The following is a 16,016-nucleotide window of genomic DNA, read 5'->3' on the forward strand; positions in this document are numbered from 1 at the left end:
GGCTGGCTCACCCATCCCTGCTTTATGTAAGAAAGCCATCCGTGAACCGCACTGCCCTTCAAACAGCAGCAGCAGCAGTAAGTGGAGAGAAAGCAGAGGAAGGCTGAGCAAATGAGCCCTTATCTCACAAAGGGCCATGTGTAAGCTGCTGGTTTTGCAATGCAAGAGCAGGGAGTGGGAGGAGTAGTTAATGTTTTCCCAGAAAGGGGAAATTCCCGGGTGGAAATATCTCCGTGCCCTGGAAACGGAGCCCTTCAAACAGGGCAGCGCTTGTGAGGCCACCTCCCAGCTGGGTGATGCTGAGGCTGTGTGCTGGAGAACTGCTCCCAGTGGGCAGGGGAACAGCCAGCTCCCATCAAAGCCCTTTGTGAGCCCCCAGGGAGGCTGAGGCTGGGGCTGAGCTCAGCCTTGCAGGCTGTGCCCATGCAGGTGGGTTCCCCATGCTGCCCTTCCCATGCCCTCCCTGCTGCCTGTCCTTTTGGTTGCATTCAGCCCACAGGTACCCACCTGAGAGTGCAGGAGAAAGCAGAGTCCTCTGGCTGGGGAAAAAAGCTGAACTAAGATGGGAACAGTGAGGCTTGGGGGACGTATGCAGGAAATAAAAGGTCTGAAAAACAGCTTGAAGAGCAGCTCTGGGTGAAGACAGGAGGAGAAGAAGATCAGACCTACTGACACAGAGCACAAAGTGCTGGGCTTAGCTGGGAGCCAGTTGGGCTTCAGGAGAGACCACTAAGCCCACTGCTGGAAATGGGAGATGTTGTCCTCCTTCCTGCACCAGGGTGCAGTGCACTGGGAGGGAAGGAGCTGCCTCCAGCAGCCAGGGCCAAAGGATGGTGGGGCTCAGTGTCAGATAAATGACAGAGTATGGCAAGAGTCTGAGGGGCTCTCTTGTTATCTCTTGGCTCCTGCCTGCAGCTCTCTCCTCCAGACGTTCTAGATTTGCACAGCATGGAGCTTAAACCTCCCCAGGCTGAAACTGAGCACCTCACTGTGGGGGGGTAAAAGCCCTCGGACAACATGGATTGACAAGAGTGGAGGAATGAACTGGAGCCCCAAGGCTGCTGTCTGCCGGCTAAGGAGCCCAGGTCCCTGCCAGAAGCCTGTCTTCAAAGTGTGGATTTTTCCCTGTGTGCCTGGTTCTTCAATCCCATTGGAAAGCAGGCTGCTCAGCTCTTCCAGGCAGGCTGGGGCTCCATTTGCAGCAGCAAGGAGTTGCTACGGTCGCAGCCTTGTGCTTCCCACCCACGGCTCGCACCCTGGTGAGCTGCTTCCACGCCCTGCATGAGAGCTGGAGGCATCTGTGCCTGAGCTGTTGGAGCCATTGCATAGGAAGGGAGCACAGTTAGTATTTATTGCCAGAATAATGGCTCCAGCTCTTGCTGTGATCCTGTGTGCATAAGGTAGACACTGTCAGACCCAAGAGAGGACCCTCAGATCCCCAGGGAAGTCTCTCACAGCATCTCCTCCCAGCTGGATCACGGGCACGCTGGAGGAACAGGGAAGAGATGGGGTGGATGAGCCGGAGGGAAGGTGCTTACAGAGCTCTGCCTTGTGCTCCAGGAGCTGCAGGTGTCTGTGCCACGGCTCAGAGAAGCTCAGTCTCCAGCCTGGGTTGTGGTTTTCCCTATATCACTTCCAGCAATGTTCAACATTTGTTTGTTCCGGCTGTAAAACCTCTCCTGGCTCTACACCAGCTATTTTCTCACCTCAGTGCCTCAGCCAGAGCAGAGCTAGCTGTGGGCTTACACAGCTCAGACATCCTGGCTCTCATGTTAACCTGCTTTTTGCTCTGGGTGTGCTGCAGAGCAGAAGAGGTGGGAAACTTTACCACCTTTTTCTTCTTCCATGTCTGCAGGATTCCAGCCAGCACAGCCTGAGGGAACCCAGACAACCATTGCCAGGTCACTGCAGGGTCGTGGGCACCTCTGAGTGGGATTAAGGAACTGGTTTACCTTGGGGCAGAGCTTGATGGAACCTCCTCTAGGAATAAGAATGCTTGAACCAGTTCCTACAACGGCTTCAGGTTGCCCCAGGGGAGATTTAGGTTGGACAGGAGAAACGATTTCTTCCCCAAAGGACTGTCAAGCTCTGGAACAGGTTGCCCAGGAAAGTGGTGGAGTCCCCATCCCTGGGAAAGTTTTTGAGCCACCTAGATGTGGTGCTGAGGGGCATGGCTTAGTGGTGACTTTCAGTTGGACTCAATGATCTTACAGGTCTCTCCCAACCCAAACGATTCTCTGTGTATGGAGCCCCAGAGCAGACTCTACCTGCTGCTCTGCTGACAGCAGGACTTCATTTTGCACAGCTGTTTATCTTTCACTCCCTAAAGTCTCTTGTTTAACTGGCCTGAGAAACCCCTCATGGGGCGGCAGCAGGGTTTGGGACACAGAGAAGTGACATCACCTGGAGGCACTTTCCCTGCCTGGTCACACAGAAATGGAATGGTTGGGGGTTGTCTTCTCAGGGCAATGAGGCAAGCAAGCGCCCAGGGGACACCCAGCACCTGAGCGCCTCGGGGGAGCGGCGCGACTGCGAGGGCACCCTGCCCGTTTGCGGGGCACCCCTCCGCGCAGGGTCTGCCCGCTGCGGGCGCCAAGCGGGGCGCGCTGCCCGGCGCGGGCTGCGGTGCCTTCTCCGGGCTGAGGACAGGACCTGCCGTAGCCGAACGCGGCGGCTGCGCCGCGCTCCCGGTGCGGGGGACCGGGCGAGGCGGGGGCTGCCCCGCAGCCGCTCCCCCTCCCGCGGGCAGCGCTGCCCCGGCCCCGCTGGCGGCGGGGCGGGCGGGTGGAGCTGTCCTTCAGCACCACGGCACCTGCCGGTGCCCGAGCCATGGCGACGGGGCCGCGGGGCCAGGCCGGGCCGGTCGGCCGTTGTGGGGGGGGGGGAGCCGGTGGGTCGCGCAGGCGCAGGGCTGCGCGGCTCCTCAAGGTGTTGGCGGCGCGGCCGAAGATGGCGACAGACTGAGGGCAATGGGGCCCGGCGGCGGGCGCGGCGGGGCCCGCGAGCTGGCGCAGCCGACGGGCAAGCGGAAAGCCGAGTGAGCGGGACCGGGGCATGCCCCCGAGAGGCGGGCGGAGAACCGGGGCCGGGGCGGGGAGCGGGGCCGAGGTAACGCGGCGGCGGCGGCGGTGGCCGGCGGCCTGTAGGCGGGGGCGCGGGCATGGCGGCGGCGGCGGCGCGGCGCGGCGGGCGCAGGTGACAGCGGCGGCAGCGCGGCGCGTCCCGCCACCGCCGCCGCCGCCGCCGCTCCCCCCCCTCCGCGCCGCCCCCGCAGCATGATCCGCGGCGCCTGGATGTACCCCCGCGGGGGAGCCGCCGGCGGGGCGGTGTGCTGCGCGCCGCGCCGCAGCGACAAGCCGGTAGCCGACCCCGAACGGGCGCAGAAATGGCGCCTCTCGTTGGCCTCGCTCCTCTTCTTCACCGTCCTCCTCTCCGACCATCTGTGGCTCTGCGCCGGGGCCAAGCTGCGGGCGCGGGAGCGGAGCGGAGGAGGCGCCGGGCGGCCGCGGAGCCGCGGGCCGCGGGCCTTGCTGGCGGCCGAGCCGGCGGGCGGCAGCTGCGAGGCCTTGCTCGGTAACCTCAGCCGGGCCCCGGGTCCCACCGGCCCCTGCCCCGCCGCCCGCGGCGACTTGGACTCGGCCTGCGCCCGGCTTCACGCCCTGCAGAGGCCGCGGGGCTCGCTGGCCGGCGCGCCCCTCCGCTCGCCCCCCGCCGCCGCCCCCTTCTTCGCCTCTCCCTCCTCCAAGAGGACTTTCCTGCAGGCTTATTTTAGGAACTTCAACCTCTCCTTTTGTGATACTTACACGATCTGGGACCTGCTGCGGGAAATGGCCGGCCCGGACGGTCTGGACTGCAGCGTGGACAACCTGATGGTGGACTTGATGGTGGCGGCGGCCGGAGCGCTGGGCGGGGAGGCCTGTAGCAGCTGCGTCCAGGCGTACCAGCGGCTGGACCAACACGCTCAGGAAAAATACGAGGAGTTCGACCTCTTGCTGGAGAAGTACTTGCAATCGGAAGAGTACTCGGTCAGATCCTGCCTGACGGACTGCAAGGTAGGACGGGGCGTCCTGGGGTCTCCCCGCCAGCCCGGTGCCGCTGGGCAGCCTGGGGTGAGCTGCGCGTTGAGCCGCAGCCCCACCGAGCCGTGGGGGCCCTGCCTTTGGCAGGGTGTTGTGAGCCTCCTGCCCACAGGCTTGACAGAGGGCTGAGGGTGTCCCTCTGCCCCCCGAGCCCCAGCCTGGCAGTGCTGGTGGGATGGATTTGGAGCCCCCCGGGGCAGCTAGGACAGGATGCTGGAACCTGAGGGCAGAGCTTGACCTGAGCACCTGTCCCTTCACACCTGTCCACCCGCTGACAGGCTCCAGATGCTCCACTCCCCACCAACATCACCCCTTTGCACGCCACATGCACACTTGTGCACACGCAGGGAAGCTGAGCAGGGCTGGGCTGGGCTGCCCAGCTGTTGCTAAGCTGAGGTGTGTAGAGAAGCAGTGACCTGAGATGAACCATAGTGAGGGAGCCCCTTCCCAGTTGCTTTCCAGCTCTTCCACCCACTCTCCCCAGGGAGATGGTCCTAGGGTGCTGCAGTGTGCCTCTCCCAGCATCACTGACTGACCCCAGCCCTGTGGCATGGTCCATGTTCCAAAAGCAAATGGGTTGCCTCTCCCAGCATCAACCAGCTTGAGCATCAGAGCCTTGCAATCTCCTCTTGAAAGCAAGATCCACGGTGGTATCTCCATCAGGAGCCTGGCTTGGTTCTGCTGGGTGCTCCTCTGTGCTCTCATGAGCAGCCTCCTCCTGCTCCAGGCTGCCTTTCTCACCTGCACATGTCCCTTCTGGACATCACCTCTGGGAAGTGTAATGGTGTCGATTATTAAGCCTGCCTTTCTCAGAGCCATGTCCCGGGGGAGAGGCAGCTGAGTGTGCTACAGCATGGTCCCCAGAGGGCTGGCGGCAGAGCATCCCCTGGTGACAGGACAGGGCTCTCCTGGGAGAGTTTTGAGGGACACTTGGAGCTGTGGAGTTGACACAGGCAGCTCTCAGTGTGGTGCTTGTCCCCAGGGGAAGGGCAGGAGCAGCAGTGAGGAGCAGCGCTGGGGACAGCGAGGTGGTTGGTGCCCTTCGTTGAGGGCACAACGGCAAGGTTCTGGCTGCTGCTCTCATTTATGGCTTTTGTAAGGACCTGGTGGTGATGTTCTGGGCCAGAGCCAGGCCAGGTAATTGCAATCTGCTTGCCCAAATTCCCCCTGCAGTTTCAAAGGTCCATGGTACACAGCCTGCACCGAGCACTTTGGTCCTGCTGCTCCACTTCTGCGGTGACGAAAGGCATTCAGCACTGACCACCCCTGTGCTGGTCCTACTCCCATGCAGGGTCTGCCCATGCTGTCTCCTGTCATGTGTACAGACACTCTCTCTTCAGGCTCAGTGTCCATCTTTGCTCTGCTGAGTCCAACCTCCTTGAGCTTTGTGGTGTAGAAACCTTGTGGCTGTAGCAAAGAAAGATAAGGAAATGATTCTCTTTTGGTCTTGATCAAGGAGATGTTCCTCTGGACTGTAAAGCATCTAGAAAGGGAGATGTGCTGAGATGAGCCTTCATTAGGTGTCCCTGGCCTTACCATCCTTGATGAGAAAGGAGGGAATGAGCTTAGGAGAGGCAGAGGTGAAGGCAGTGGCAGCAAGGTGCAGACTTCCAAGCTCACTCCATGTCACACTGGCAGAGAGCATTGGTGAGCCTCAGCTCTGTGGTGCCACCAGGACTGTTTGGGGAGCAACAAGAGAGTGCAGGTGGTGGGGCCAAACTGTGCAGGCTTGCCTGGGCCCCCCATGAGGTGATGTCCAGAACAGGGGGCCCAAGGCTGCACACACCAACTCCAACCCCTCACAGCTCCTGCTTAGTTTGGCCTCTTGTGAAAATCAAGCCCCTGATTCATGGTGCTTCAGTGTACATCTAGAAGACTTCAGACTTTCACTGATGTGAGTCTCAGCCTTACCCTCTTCTGTGGCTGTTTCCTGTTTGTGAGAGGAGGCTGGAGCCAAACTCTTCCATTGTGGTGGTGCCTGGCAAGTTTTGGCCTGATTTGGAGTGTGCTGGACTTCAGCTCAGGCTGCAGTTGCTCCTTGCATTGGGGCAACCTGGCTGGCAAGGGTTTGAAAGCTGCCCAGACTTGTCATTCCTGTCCAGGTGTGACAGCAGAGAGCTACCACTCGCTGATTGGAGCTGGGTGATCTTTAAGGTCTCTTCCAACCCAAATCAAGCTGTGATTTTCTGATGTGACAGCAAAACAGGACAGGAGTGGAGGAAAACACAGCAGCTCAGCCACTGTGAGAGGCTCCTGCAAAATCCCTGTGGCAGGACTCTGGCTGCAGAGAGCCTGCAGCTGGGGAAACAGGATTGAAATTATACTTTTGGGGCCAGGGACTGTGCTGACCATGAGAGGCTGGTGCTGAGGGGCCAGTGCTGCTTCCCATCCACATCCTTCCTATTCCATAATAGCAGCTGGAAAAACAAAGTGAGGGAACAAAGCATCTCCAACTCACCTGCACTCAGCCTCCCTCTGCAGGGCCACAGATCCCCCCCTGTAATTCCATCCCCAAGGAGCTGTGCTGCTCCATGAGGAGCACCCACGGAGCTCTTGGGCAGCTGAATCACCTCAGGTAATTTTGGCTCTTTATTGCATCTGCTTTAAAAGAAGAGCAACAGCCAGAAAAGTCCCTCTGGAGCAGCCTTTCCTTCCTACAGCTGCAGGCTTGACCATGAACTAAAACCCTGGAAGTGGCTGAGTGTGGTGGGCTGGTTTCAGGAGATACACAAGTCCTGTCTTCAGCAGAGCATTTTGGGGGGGCTTGGGATGCTGTGCTAGGTGAGGGAAAGGCAAGTGCTGCTGGAGGGGGATGAGCAGCATCCTGAGTATCCAGACCCTGGGTCTGCCTGTGCCCAGAGCTTGCAAGAGTGCTCAGGGAAAGGTTGGGCCAAAATCTCCCTAGAAATGCTGTGAAGTGGTGGGGTCTCTGTAACAGCTCTCTGCTGAATACTCTTTTCTGCTCTGCTTGGAAGTGATGGGAGTGATTCCTGGGCAGATCCCACTTGCTGCTTGGATTGTTGTCACTCCATGCAGCACCATCAGCTTCCAGATCACACTCTGGAAATGTTTTACTTCGTACTCCTACCACTGACACTAAAAATCTCTTTGGCTGAGAGAGTGAAGTGAGAAAATACCTTTCTTGGGTGCATTGTTTGTGCTTTGTGTCTGATGGGATGGTGGCAGCTGATCATGCAGGGTGGCTCTGGGAGCCCCTCATAGGCAGGGTCCCCCAGGGCAGGGAGAGGATGCAGCAGGTCTGCAGAGTCCATCAGTGGTCTGAAACTCGCTTCACTTCTGGCAGTGAACACCTGATTGTAGGCTGCTGGGGTCGTGGGGCTAGTTAGTGGTGATGTGCATAAAAGAGGAGGAAAATGCTTGTGTTTTTCTGCCTGTCAGAGAGCAAATCCATTCACTCAGGCAGGAGCAGCTCCGTGCCACGTCCACCTCCCCTCTTCCTGCGTGACTTGTACCCTTCATCACAGCCAGGCACAGTGAGCTTCGTGGGCAGCTGAGGTGATGCTTTGGTAGCACCCTTCCAAAAGGCTTGGGGGGTTCCCAGCCTGAGGATGTGGATGTTGTGTCCCTTGGGAAACTCGGGGTGGTGGCAGCCCTCTCAGCACATGAACCATCAGGCTTTGCAGGACTTAGTTCAGGGAAGGCTCCCCGTTACCCCGGAGTGATGCCCCCTGGGATGCTGAGGCTGGTTTGTGTCTTTTTGACCCTCAGTCTTTCTGGAGGGCAAAAAGCAGCTTTGCTCCAGCTCAGGCACCACCAGGCCAGAGCTTGGCTGCTGTGGAGGCAGAGCTCTCCTGAAAGTGAGTCCTACTGGTGCTAGGGCAAATCAAGATCTATGGGCCCAAGCCTGCTGAATTAAGGACTCATTAGACTGCGAGAAACAAAGCTGCGGAGAGAGGAGGTCTGACAGCCAGGAGCTGCAGGGCTGAGACTGGATCAGAGTGCTGGTGGGAAGGGCAGGCTGGACAGGACCTGTAGCATCTCAGCTGAGATTAGATTACCAGGGTTTCTCTGCGTGCGTGGGCCACTGGCTGCTCAGTCCCTCCGTGCCCCCGGCCAGATCTGTTTCTGCACCTCTGGTTTCCCCATTACCTCCCAGAGAGGCTGTCTGGGGGGAGCCTGGCAGGGCAGGATTTCACTCCAGAGGTGTTCATGATGGTGTTTCCCTGCTGTGGGGGTGTGTGGGTGATGCTGTGTGAGACGGAAGCTGGTTTCTGCTGTACAGCAGCCGTGGCGCTGCACCTGGCAGAGCTCTCCCTGAGCAGCTGGGGAGCAAAGCTGTGGTGCCCAGCTTCAACACCCTCTGAGGGTCCTGTTTTCTTGTTCTTCTTTAGCCAGAAATAGCATCAGCAATCAGAGTCTCTGCTGAGCATCCCTCTCTATGGAGCAGATACAGCAAATGCCAGGTGTGCTGGGGCTGGGAGCTTGGAGAGAGCCACATCCTGGGGGCTTCTTGGTGCCAGGGACACCTCTTGGGGGAACCAAAGCAGCCTTTTACCTTCACAAAAGCAGCTTGAGTCGAGTTTATCTGGGCTGGGCTTATCCAAAATAGTCTGGCTCCAAGCCTGGATGGCTCTTTGCACAGAGACCTGCACCCATCAGGAAGGTCCCATGAGAGCCACAGCAAAGTGGTTTCACCAAAATCTTGTGCTTTGTGTCATAAAAGATGAAGGTTCCATGGAGATGGCATTGAGAATCCACTGCTGGGTGACCACAAAGCTGCACCCAAGGCTTGCTCCCCTCTTGCAGCATGAATGGGGACCAGAAGCAGCATCCCTGGCAGGGGAGCCTTTCCTCAGGAACAAGCCTGGCCAGTGGGGTGGAGCTTTCCTGGCATTTCACGAGGTGATAAAGAGCTGCAGAGTAAATTCCAGAGTGATTCCAGCGGCTCGGCGCAGTTCGTTCTCTGGCAGCTTTAGCAAGCCCACATGCCCCAGCTTAGCCAGGCACGCAGCTCCCCCTGCACGCCAGGGCTGGCTAAGCAGAGGGGATTTGTCTCTCAGCCCTGCACCAAGATGTGAGTGAATGGTTTGAAGGCTCTGAGCAAGAGGAATGTGCGTGCTCAGGCGTGTGGTGACTGCAGCCACGGCCTCTGGCTGGGCCCCAGTCCTGCGCCTTGTGTCGGCTGCCACCGAGGTGCTTGGAAAGAGAGAGAAGAAGAACAGAGAGACCAAAAACTGAGCTGATGAAGGGGTTGAGGGGTCTTGAGATCACAGAATCACAGAATGTTAGGGGTTGGAAGGGACCTCCAAAGATCATCCAGTCCAATCCCCCTGCTAGAGCAAGATCACCCAGAGCAGGTCACACAGGAATGCATCCAGGTGGGCTTGGAATGCCTCCAGAGAAAGGACTCGACAACCCCCCATGGCAGCCTGCTCCAGGGCTCTGTCACCCTCACAGGGAAAAGTTTTCCCTTATGTTCCCATGGAACCTCCTCAGCTCCAGCTTGCACCCAGTGCCCCTTGTCCTGTCCTTGGACATCCCTGAGCAGAGCCTGGCTCCATCCTCCTGACACTGCACTCCATATCTTTATCAACATCAATGAGGTCACCCCTGAGGCTACTCTGCTCCAAGCCCCAGCTCCCTCAGCCTCCTCACAGGGAGATGTTCCACTGCCTTCAGCAGCTTTGTGGCTCTGGGCCAGACTCTTTCAAGCAGTTCCCTGAGGTCCTTCTTGAACTGAGGGGTCCAAAACTGGACACAATATTCCAGCTGTGGCCTCACCAGGGCAGAGTAGAGAGGGAGGAGAACCTCTCTCGACCTACTCACCACAGCCCTTCTGATCCACCCCAGGATGCCATTGGCCTTTATGGCCACACAGGCACAATGCTGGCTCATGGTCATCCTTCTGTCCACCATGACCCCCAGGTCCCTTTCCCTTAGGCTGCTCTCCAGCAGGTCAGTCCCCAGCCTGTCCTGGTCCATGGGGTTGTTCTTTCCCAGGTGGAACATGCCTGGGGTGTGCAGTGGCCTGGGGGCCAGAGCCATGCATTTGCCTGGGGTGTGGGTAGTAGCCATGAAGTGCTTCCTCCCCGGCCTGTGGCTGGGCCATTGGGTGCTGGTGTGAACGGGGGCAGGGTTTGGCTCCCGTTTGAGCGGCTGCCTGCTGGGGGCTGGGGGTTTGTCAGTTTGTCCTCACCCGTCGACACCTGTCAGCGGTGCTGAAGGGGTGCAAAGCAAGTCTGCAAAGGCAGCAAATCCCCGTGCAGCGACAAGCAGGTCAGCAAATGGTGCAGGGAAGAGTGTGAGGGAGGGCGAGAGATCTGTCTCCATCAAACTGTCACTGAGTAGCTACAAGTGACGCAGGTGCCAGCGCCTGCTCCTGGGCCCGGCCGGCTGCGGGCGAGTCCCAGCTCCTCTCCGCCTGTGCCCGGCCCTGGGAGCACCACCTGCACGGGGGCTTCGCTGGCCAGGTGGGGTGAGCTCGGCGGAGGGGCAGGCTCGGCCCTGGTGGCAGGGAGACGCTGTGACACCAGCTGGGGATGTCTTTTGGAAGGTGTCCGTCGTGCCAAGGCGCTGCTGGGGGCGGGCGGCCCCTGGGATCAGAGAGCTCAGCAGCAGCAGTGCTGGCAGAATGGGTGGCCTGGGGAAATGACACGAGCCCCACTGGGCTCTTCAAGAAGTTTGCTCACTCTCAGTTTACCATAGCAGGGTCTCAGGCACTGGATCTTGCAAAAATAGCCTCTTGAGATGGTGCAGCAGAGCAGCAGCTCCAGCTGGTGCCTCCAGAGAGGGACCCTGAGTGCAGAAGCCCCTGGGTGATTCTAGCCTGACTATTTCAGTTCCTCTCCTGTGATGGTGGTAACTGAGTCTGGAGTCTTCTTGTTCCTCACTTAGTCTCCAGGCTGGTAGTTCCTTTTCTTATCTCAAGGATCCAGCTTCAGCTGTTGAACATGGCTACCTTATTTTTCACGTGATGCAGTGATCTCAAGGCCTCCCTTTGTGTCATTAAGTCTAAATTCAGCATCAGATCACTGCTTGTGGCCTAAGGCTTCAGTAAATCCACCTCCTCATGCTGAGCAAAGCAAACCAAGTCTCAGCTTAGCTTAATGTTAAGCCTTTGCCCAATTAGTCCTGATATTCTATAACTATTTTAATCCTCAACACCAGTCCCCTCCTTGCTCCCTGCACCCCAAGCCCTGGGCTGCCTGGGGAGGCCCAGCCTGGGGACAGCTTGGGCAGTGATGCTGCTGTCCTGATGGACAAAGGGATCTGCTGCTGGCACGCTGGCTGCCTGCAGTGCCATCATCCTGCACTGCCAGGGCAAAGGAAGCAGCATGCCCCCCATAGCTGGGCACTGAGAGGTGGAAGAGGGTGTGCACAGTGTCTGCTTGAGCCCAGGACATCCCTGAAGCTGCCTGTGGAAGGACTTCACGTGGTCCCTGTCTAGGAACAGCCATCTCTTCTATCAGGTGAGGAAGCAGGGGTCACACACAGCCTGTGGCAGAGACACCATCTCCCAGCTTGGAATTTGTGAGCCCCAAGGACCACAGGCAGCAGCCCCAGCCCCTCCACAGCCCACATGGAGGGAGAGGAGACACCCCACAACCCCCGAGCTGGCCCCAGAGCTCCCCCAGGACGTAGCTGGCTTCCAGGGGCTATCCTGCTGTCACCAGCATGCCATTAGGATGCGACTCATGCCTGACTCCTCGCAGAGGAAGCTCAGCTCCTCTGTCATTTGAAGGGCAATGACTCAGGGACAGCAAATCTGTGAATGAGACAAGGAGGTAGCTTGGGTGAGAAGTGGCTCTCTGTCCACACTGCCTGCAGCCCCTGTACCTGCAGCCAGAGCTGGCAGCTGCCTGCCCTCGCTGCTTTGGCCTCGCTCTTCTTCAGCAAAAGCTTGACTTTTGCTCTTGCTGCTCCCTGGGGCCTCTCTCCCACCATGCTCCTGAGGAGCTGGGTGCACAGAGCCAGGATGTGCTCTCCCCAGCTCTGCTGATGTGGCTGCTGTGGTCAGAAGGGCAGCAAGAGGCGACATCACCCACTGTGCTTTTGGCTTTCCAGAGCTCCGCCGGTGTGAGCCTCCCAGTGCTCCTTGGCCCAGCTGGGCAGGGAAATGCTGCCTGCCCTGCTCATCCCCTTGGCATCTCATCTGACATCTTAGCTCTGCTCAGCAGCCTCTGCTGCATGGAGGCAGTGGAGGGGAGGGGTCGTGAGGGGAGCTGGAGAGAGGGAAGGGGAGCTGGCACCAGTGGCAGGAACAGGGGCTTCCCAGTGAGGACAGCACCAGTGCCTGTGTAGCACCCCTGTGAGCCCCGTGCTGCACTGGTCCCCAGGGTTCTTTGCTGCTGCCTGTGGAGGGAGAGCAGACAGAGATCTTTTCAGAAGTTTATTTGAATTGCCTGAGATTGAGAGAAGTTCACCTCCCTCTCTACTCTGCCCTGGTAAGGCCACATCTGGAGTACTGGGTCCAGTTTGGGTTTCCCATTTCAAGAGAGACAGGGAACTACTGAAGAGAGTCCAGTGGAAGCTACAAAGATGCTGAGGGTCCTGAAGCATCTCTGTGAGGAGGAAAGGCTGAGAGCCCTGAGGCTGTTGAGCCTGGAGAAGAGCAGCCTGAGGGGATCTGAGCAATGCTGGTCAAGAGGTACAGGGTGGGGGTGCAAGAGAGTGGGTCAGACTCTTTTCAGTGGTTTCCAGTTGTAGGACAAAGGGCAATGGGCACAAATTGGAATGCAGGAGGTTCCATCTGAACATGAGGAGAAACTTCTCTCCTCTGAGGGTGCTGGAGCCCTGGAGCAGGCTGCCCAGAGAGGTTGTGAAATCTCCTTCTCAGGAGACATTCCAAAGCCGTGTGGCCATTGTGATCCTGGGCAGCCTGCTGTGAGTGACCCTGCTTTGTCAGGGGGGTGGACTGGATGATCTCTAGAAGGCTCTTCAAGCCCCTGCCATGCTGGAATTCTGGGATGATTGGGTTACTCTCTGTGAATGTTGGGATGCTAAGTATGTGGCCTCGAGGCTCTGTGGGTGATGAGTGCAGAAGTTAAGTGCAGCAGACCCTTGCAGCTGCCCAGACAACCCCAGCGCTGGTGTGGGAGGCTGAGCACCTCCCTCTGACCCCAAACAGTGCCTGGGAGCCAAGGGTGCTGAGCTGGGATGGTTCTGTTTCCCTTCCTTTTGCTGCATGAGGGAGCTGGGACAGGCCAAGTCCTGCTGCTCACCCCTGGGAAAGGTCCAGGGGGGTGAATCCAGCCGGGTTCCTTCCCCCGTGGGCTGAGCCTTAGGCCCTACCCCATGTTCATACTAAACAGCACCTTGCAGGCTGCACATGAGTGAGGATAAAGGTCTCCTGGCAAAGTGTAGGACTGGGCCCTTCCTTCTTCTGAGGACAGCCCTGGTGTGACCTCCCTCTCCCCAAAGCAATGCTCCAGCCCAGCCCCTGCCCCGGGAGGTCGATGCACTTGCTGGGGTGGAGGAACTTCTTGCTGGCCCCCACCAGCGGGTGGGTAATGGATGGCTCGTGGCACTGAAGTGTCTGGCCTTTATTTTTTTATATCCTGTCTCATGTTCCAGGCTGTTCTCATTATCTGCATGAATGTTTAATCTGCTCCTGGGTGCTGCTCAGCTCCTGGCTGCAGCAGTGTCTAATGGGAGCGAATTCCTCAAGCGGGGCTAATAGATTGCAGGGACCTGACTTTCCCTTTGTCCCAGCTTGTGTTCAGCTTTGTACCTGAAGTCTTTAATTACTTCTTAAGTAATTGGACTGATGGCAGACCAGGCTGCTAACTAACCCACTGGTTACCTGCAGCCTCACTGAGGGGCAGGTGTCTTTGCAGAGCCGTGCTGCCCAGTGAGACTACAGCAAAGCCCTCTCCGTGCTCATGGCACCGCTCCTGCCTGCCTGGCTGAGCCCTCCCACCCTCCAAAGTGATCTGAAACCCCTAGGAGATACTTTTAGGATGCTGATTAATGGTCCTCTGGATTCCCTTCCCTGCAGACGGGCTCCCATGGCTCAGCAGGCACCTTTGGGAGAGCAGCACTTGGGATGGGTTCTCTCCTTCATTTTGTAGCTGAGCTGTTGCTCTCCCAGCATCTTTCTTGCCTGCTCTCTGCACTCACCATCTCTTGGTGCAAGTATTTAGCTCAGCCCCTGGGGAGCTGCTGTTCCTTCCATCTGAACCTGAGGAGAAACTGCCTTCCTGTGAGGGTGTTGGACCCTGGAGCAGGCTGCCCAGAGAGGTTGTGGAGTCTCCTGCTCTGGAGAGATTCCAAACCTGCCTGGCCATTGTGAGCCTGGGCAGGCTGCTGTGGGTGCCCCTGCTCTAGCAGGGGGGTTGGACTGGATGATCTCCAGAGATCCCTTCCAGCCCCCACTGTGTTGGGATTCTGGGAGTCATTGGTGACTCCTGCAGCCAGTGTCTGTCTCTGGAGCTGCTTGAGCCTCCTGTGGCCTCAGATTGGCTGCTTGGGGAAGTTTTATTTCTCATCCTTGGCTTGCCATGATGCTTGACCAGTCTGCATGTGGGCAGCTGGAGTCACTCATCCTTTACTACTGGCTTATTGAGCTTCTGTTGCTGCCTTGAGCCCTCTCAGCATCCCAGGCTCCTGACCCTGCTCTGTCAGGGCCCAGTGCAGAAACCTGGCCACAGGCAGGTGATGGGGCTCTGCCTGTCTGCTGCCCACTGTCCTCTCCATGAAGCAAACTCTGGTGTGAGGAGCTTCTCTGGGAGGCCAGAGGCTTAGTCTCCCTGCAGGGGTGCCCTGCTCACTGCCCCATCCAGCTGTGACAGTAAGCAGGGTGATGACTTTCCCTTCCCTGCTGTGTAGTGGAGGGGGTGCCAAGGGCTGTGTCCTGGCTGCAGTGCTGCTGAGGGCTGGCTGGGGGCCGAAGCCAGGCCTCCAGCTCCACTCCTCCAGCGGATTCATCCCATCTGGGGACAACCCCCAATTCCAGGCCATGCCTCCTGGGTTTGGTCCAGGCTGACAGTTGCATCTGCTGGGATGAGACCAGGCTTTTCCCTGGCCTCACATGCAGCAGCCCTTGGCTGCAGAGAGCAGATGAGCAAAGCCAGGAGCTGCAGACGTGGTGCCCGTCCCCGGTGGCATCCTGGGCTGGGAGCTGGCCGCGCTGACCGGTGCCTGGGGCTGCCCAGGGTGCTGAAGGGGTGTGCAGTGTTTGCAGAGGCAGGCTGAGCTGCTGCTTCTCCTGTCCTTTGCTCACTCCAGGAGTTCCCCAGGTGTGTGTGGAGTTCCCTGATAGCTGTTGCATGCCATGGGGGATTGTTAGCTGGGGGTTGGGTGTCTGAGGCGCTGGAAGGGCAGGCGTCAAAGCTGTCTCCTGCTTGTTCTGAAAGGTGAGCACTTAGGGGGGGTGTGTGTGATTGTGTCTCAGACTTGTTTTCAGGGGGATTTATTTGGGGGGGCTTTATGCTTTTTCCTACAAAAGGAGGGGCATTCAGATGGGAAAGGACCTTTAAAGGCCACCTAGTCTAGTCCCCCTGCGGTCAGCAGGCACATCCTCCACTAGGTCAGGTTGTTCTGATGCCAGTCCAACCTGACCTGGAATGTTTCCAGGGATGGGGCATCTGCCACCTCTCTGGGAAACCTGGGCCAGTGTCTTACCACCCTTAGCATCAAAAATGCCTCCCTTATGTTCAGGTAGTCTCTTTTATCCAAACCCTGGAAATTAGAACTGAAATACTAGAGACAATGAGCTTCTTCCCAAGGTCACTGGGGTGGTGTGAATGGAAGCCACTGCTTCTGGGCACTTTGGTGTAGCTTCATCAGTGAGTTCAGGGGGCGTGGGTCTGGTCCCAGGATGTGGGTCTGGGCTCAGGATGTGGGTCTGGTCCTGAGATGTCCTGTCCAGGGAGACCTAATAGCAGCCTTCCAGTACCTGAAGGCTGCAGAGAGGCTGTTTGCAAAGGGCTGCAAAGATAGAACGAGGGCCAGTGGTTTGGAATGAGAGAAGAGGAG

The 16,016-nt window shown here is 58.2% G+C and overlaps 1 protein-coding gene across 1 annotated transcript in view; it reads left to right on the top strand.

Annotated features, from left to right (window-relative positions):
* The first annotated feature begins 2,914 nt into the window (after positions 1-2,914).
* NALF2 (NALCN channel auxiliary factor 2) overlaps positions 2,915-16,016 on the top strand; it is a 30,641-nt gene continuing 17,539 nt past the window's right edge. Inside the window, exon 1 of the mRNA XM_068157606.1 lies at positions 2,915-4,052. Coding sequence (XP_068013707.1) covers positions 3,276-4,052 — 777 coding nt within the window. The 5' untranslated portion in view covers positions 2,915-3,275. The remainder of the gene's footprint in view (positions 4,053-16,016) is intronic.

This window comes from Melanerpes formicivorus, unplaced genomic scaffold (assembly GCF_026170545.1).
Source record: "Melanerpes formicivorus ecotype bairdi unplaced genomic scaffold, bMelFor1.0.p_v2 SCAF_37, whole genome shotgun sequence".
Lineage (NCBI taxonomy): Eukaryota > Metazoa > Chordata > Aves > Piciformes > Picidae > Melanerpes > Melanerpes formicivorus.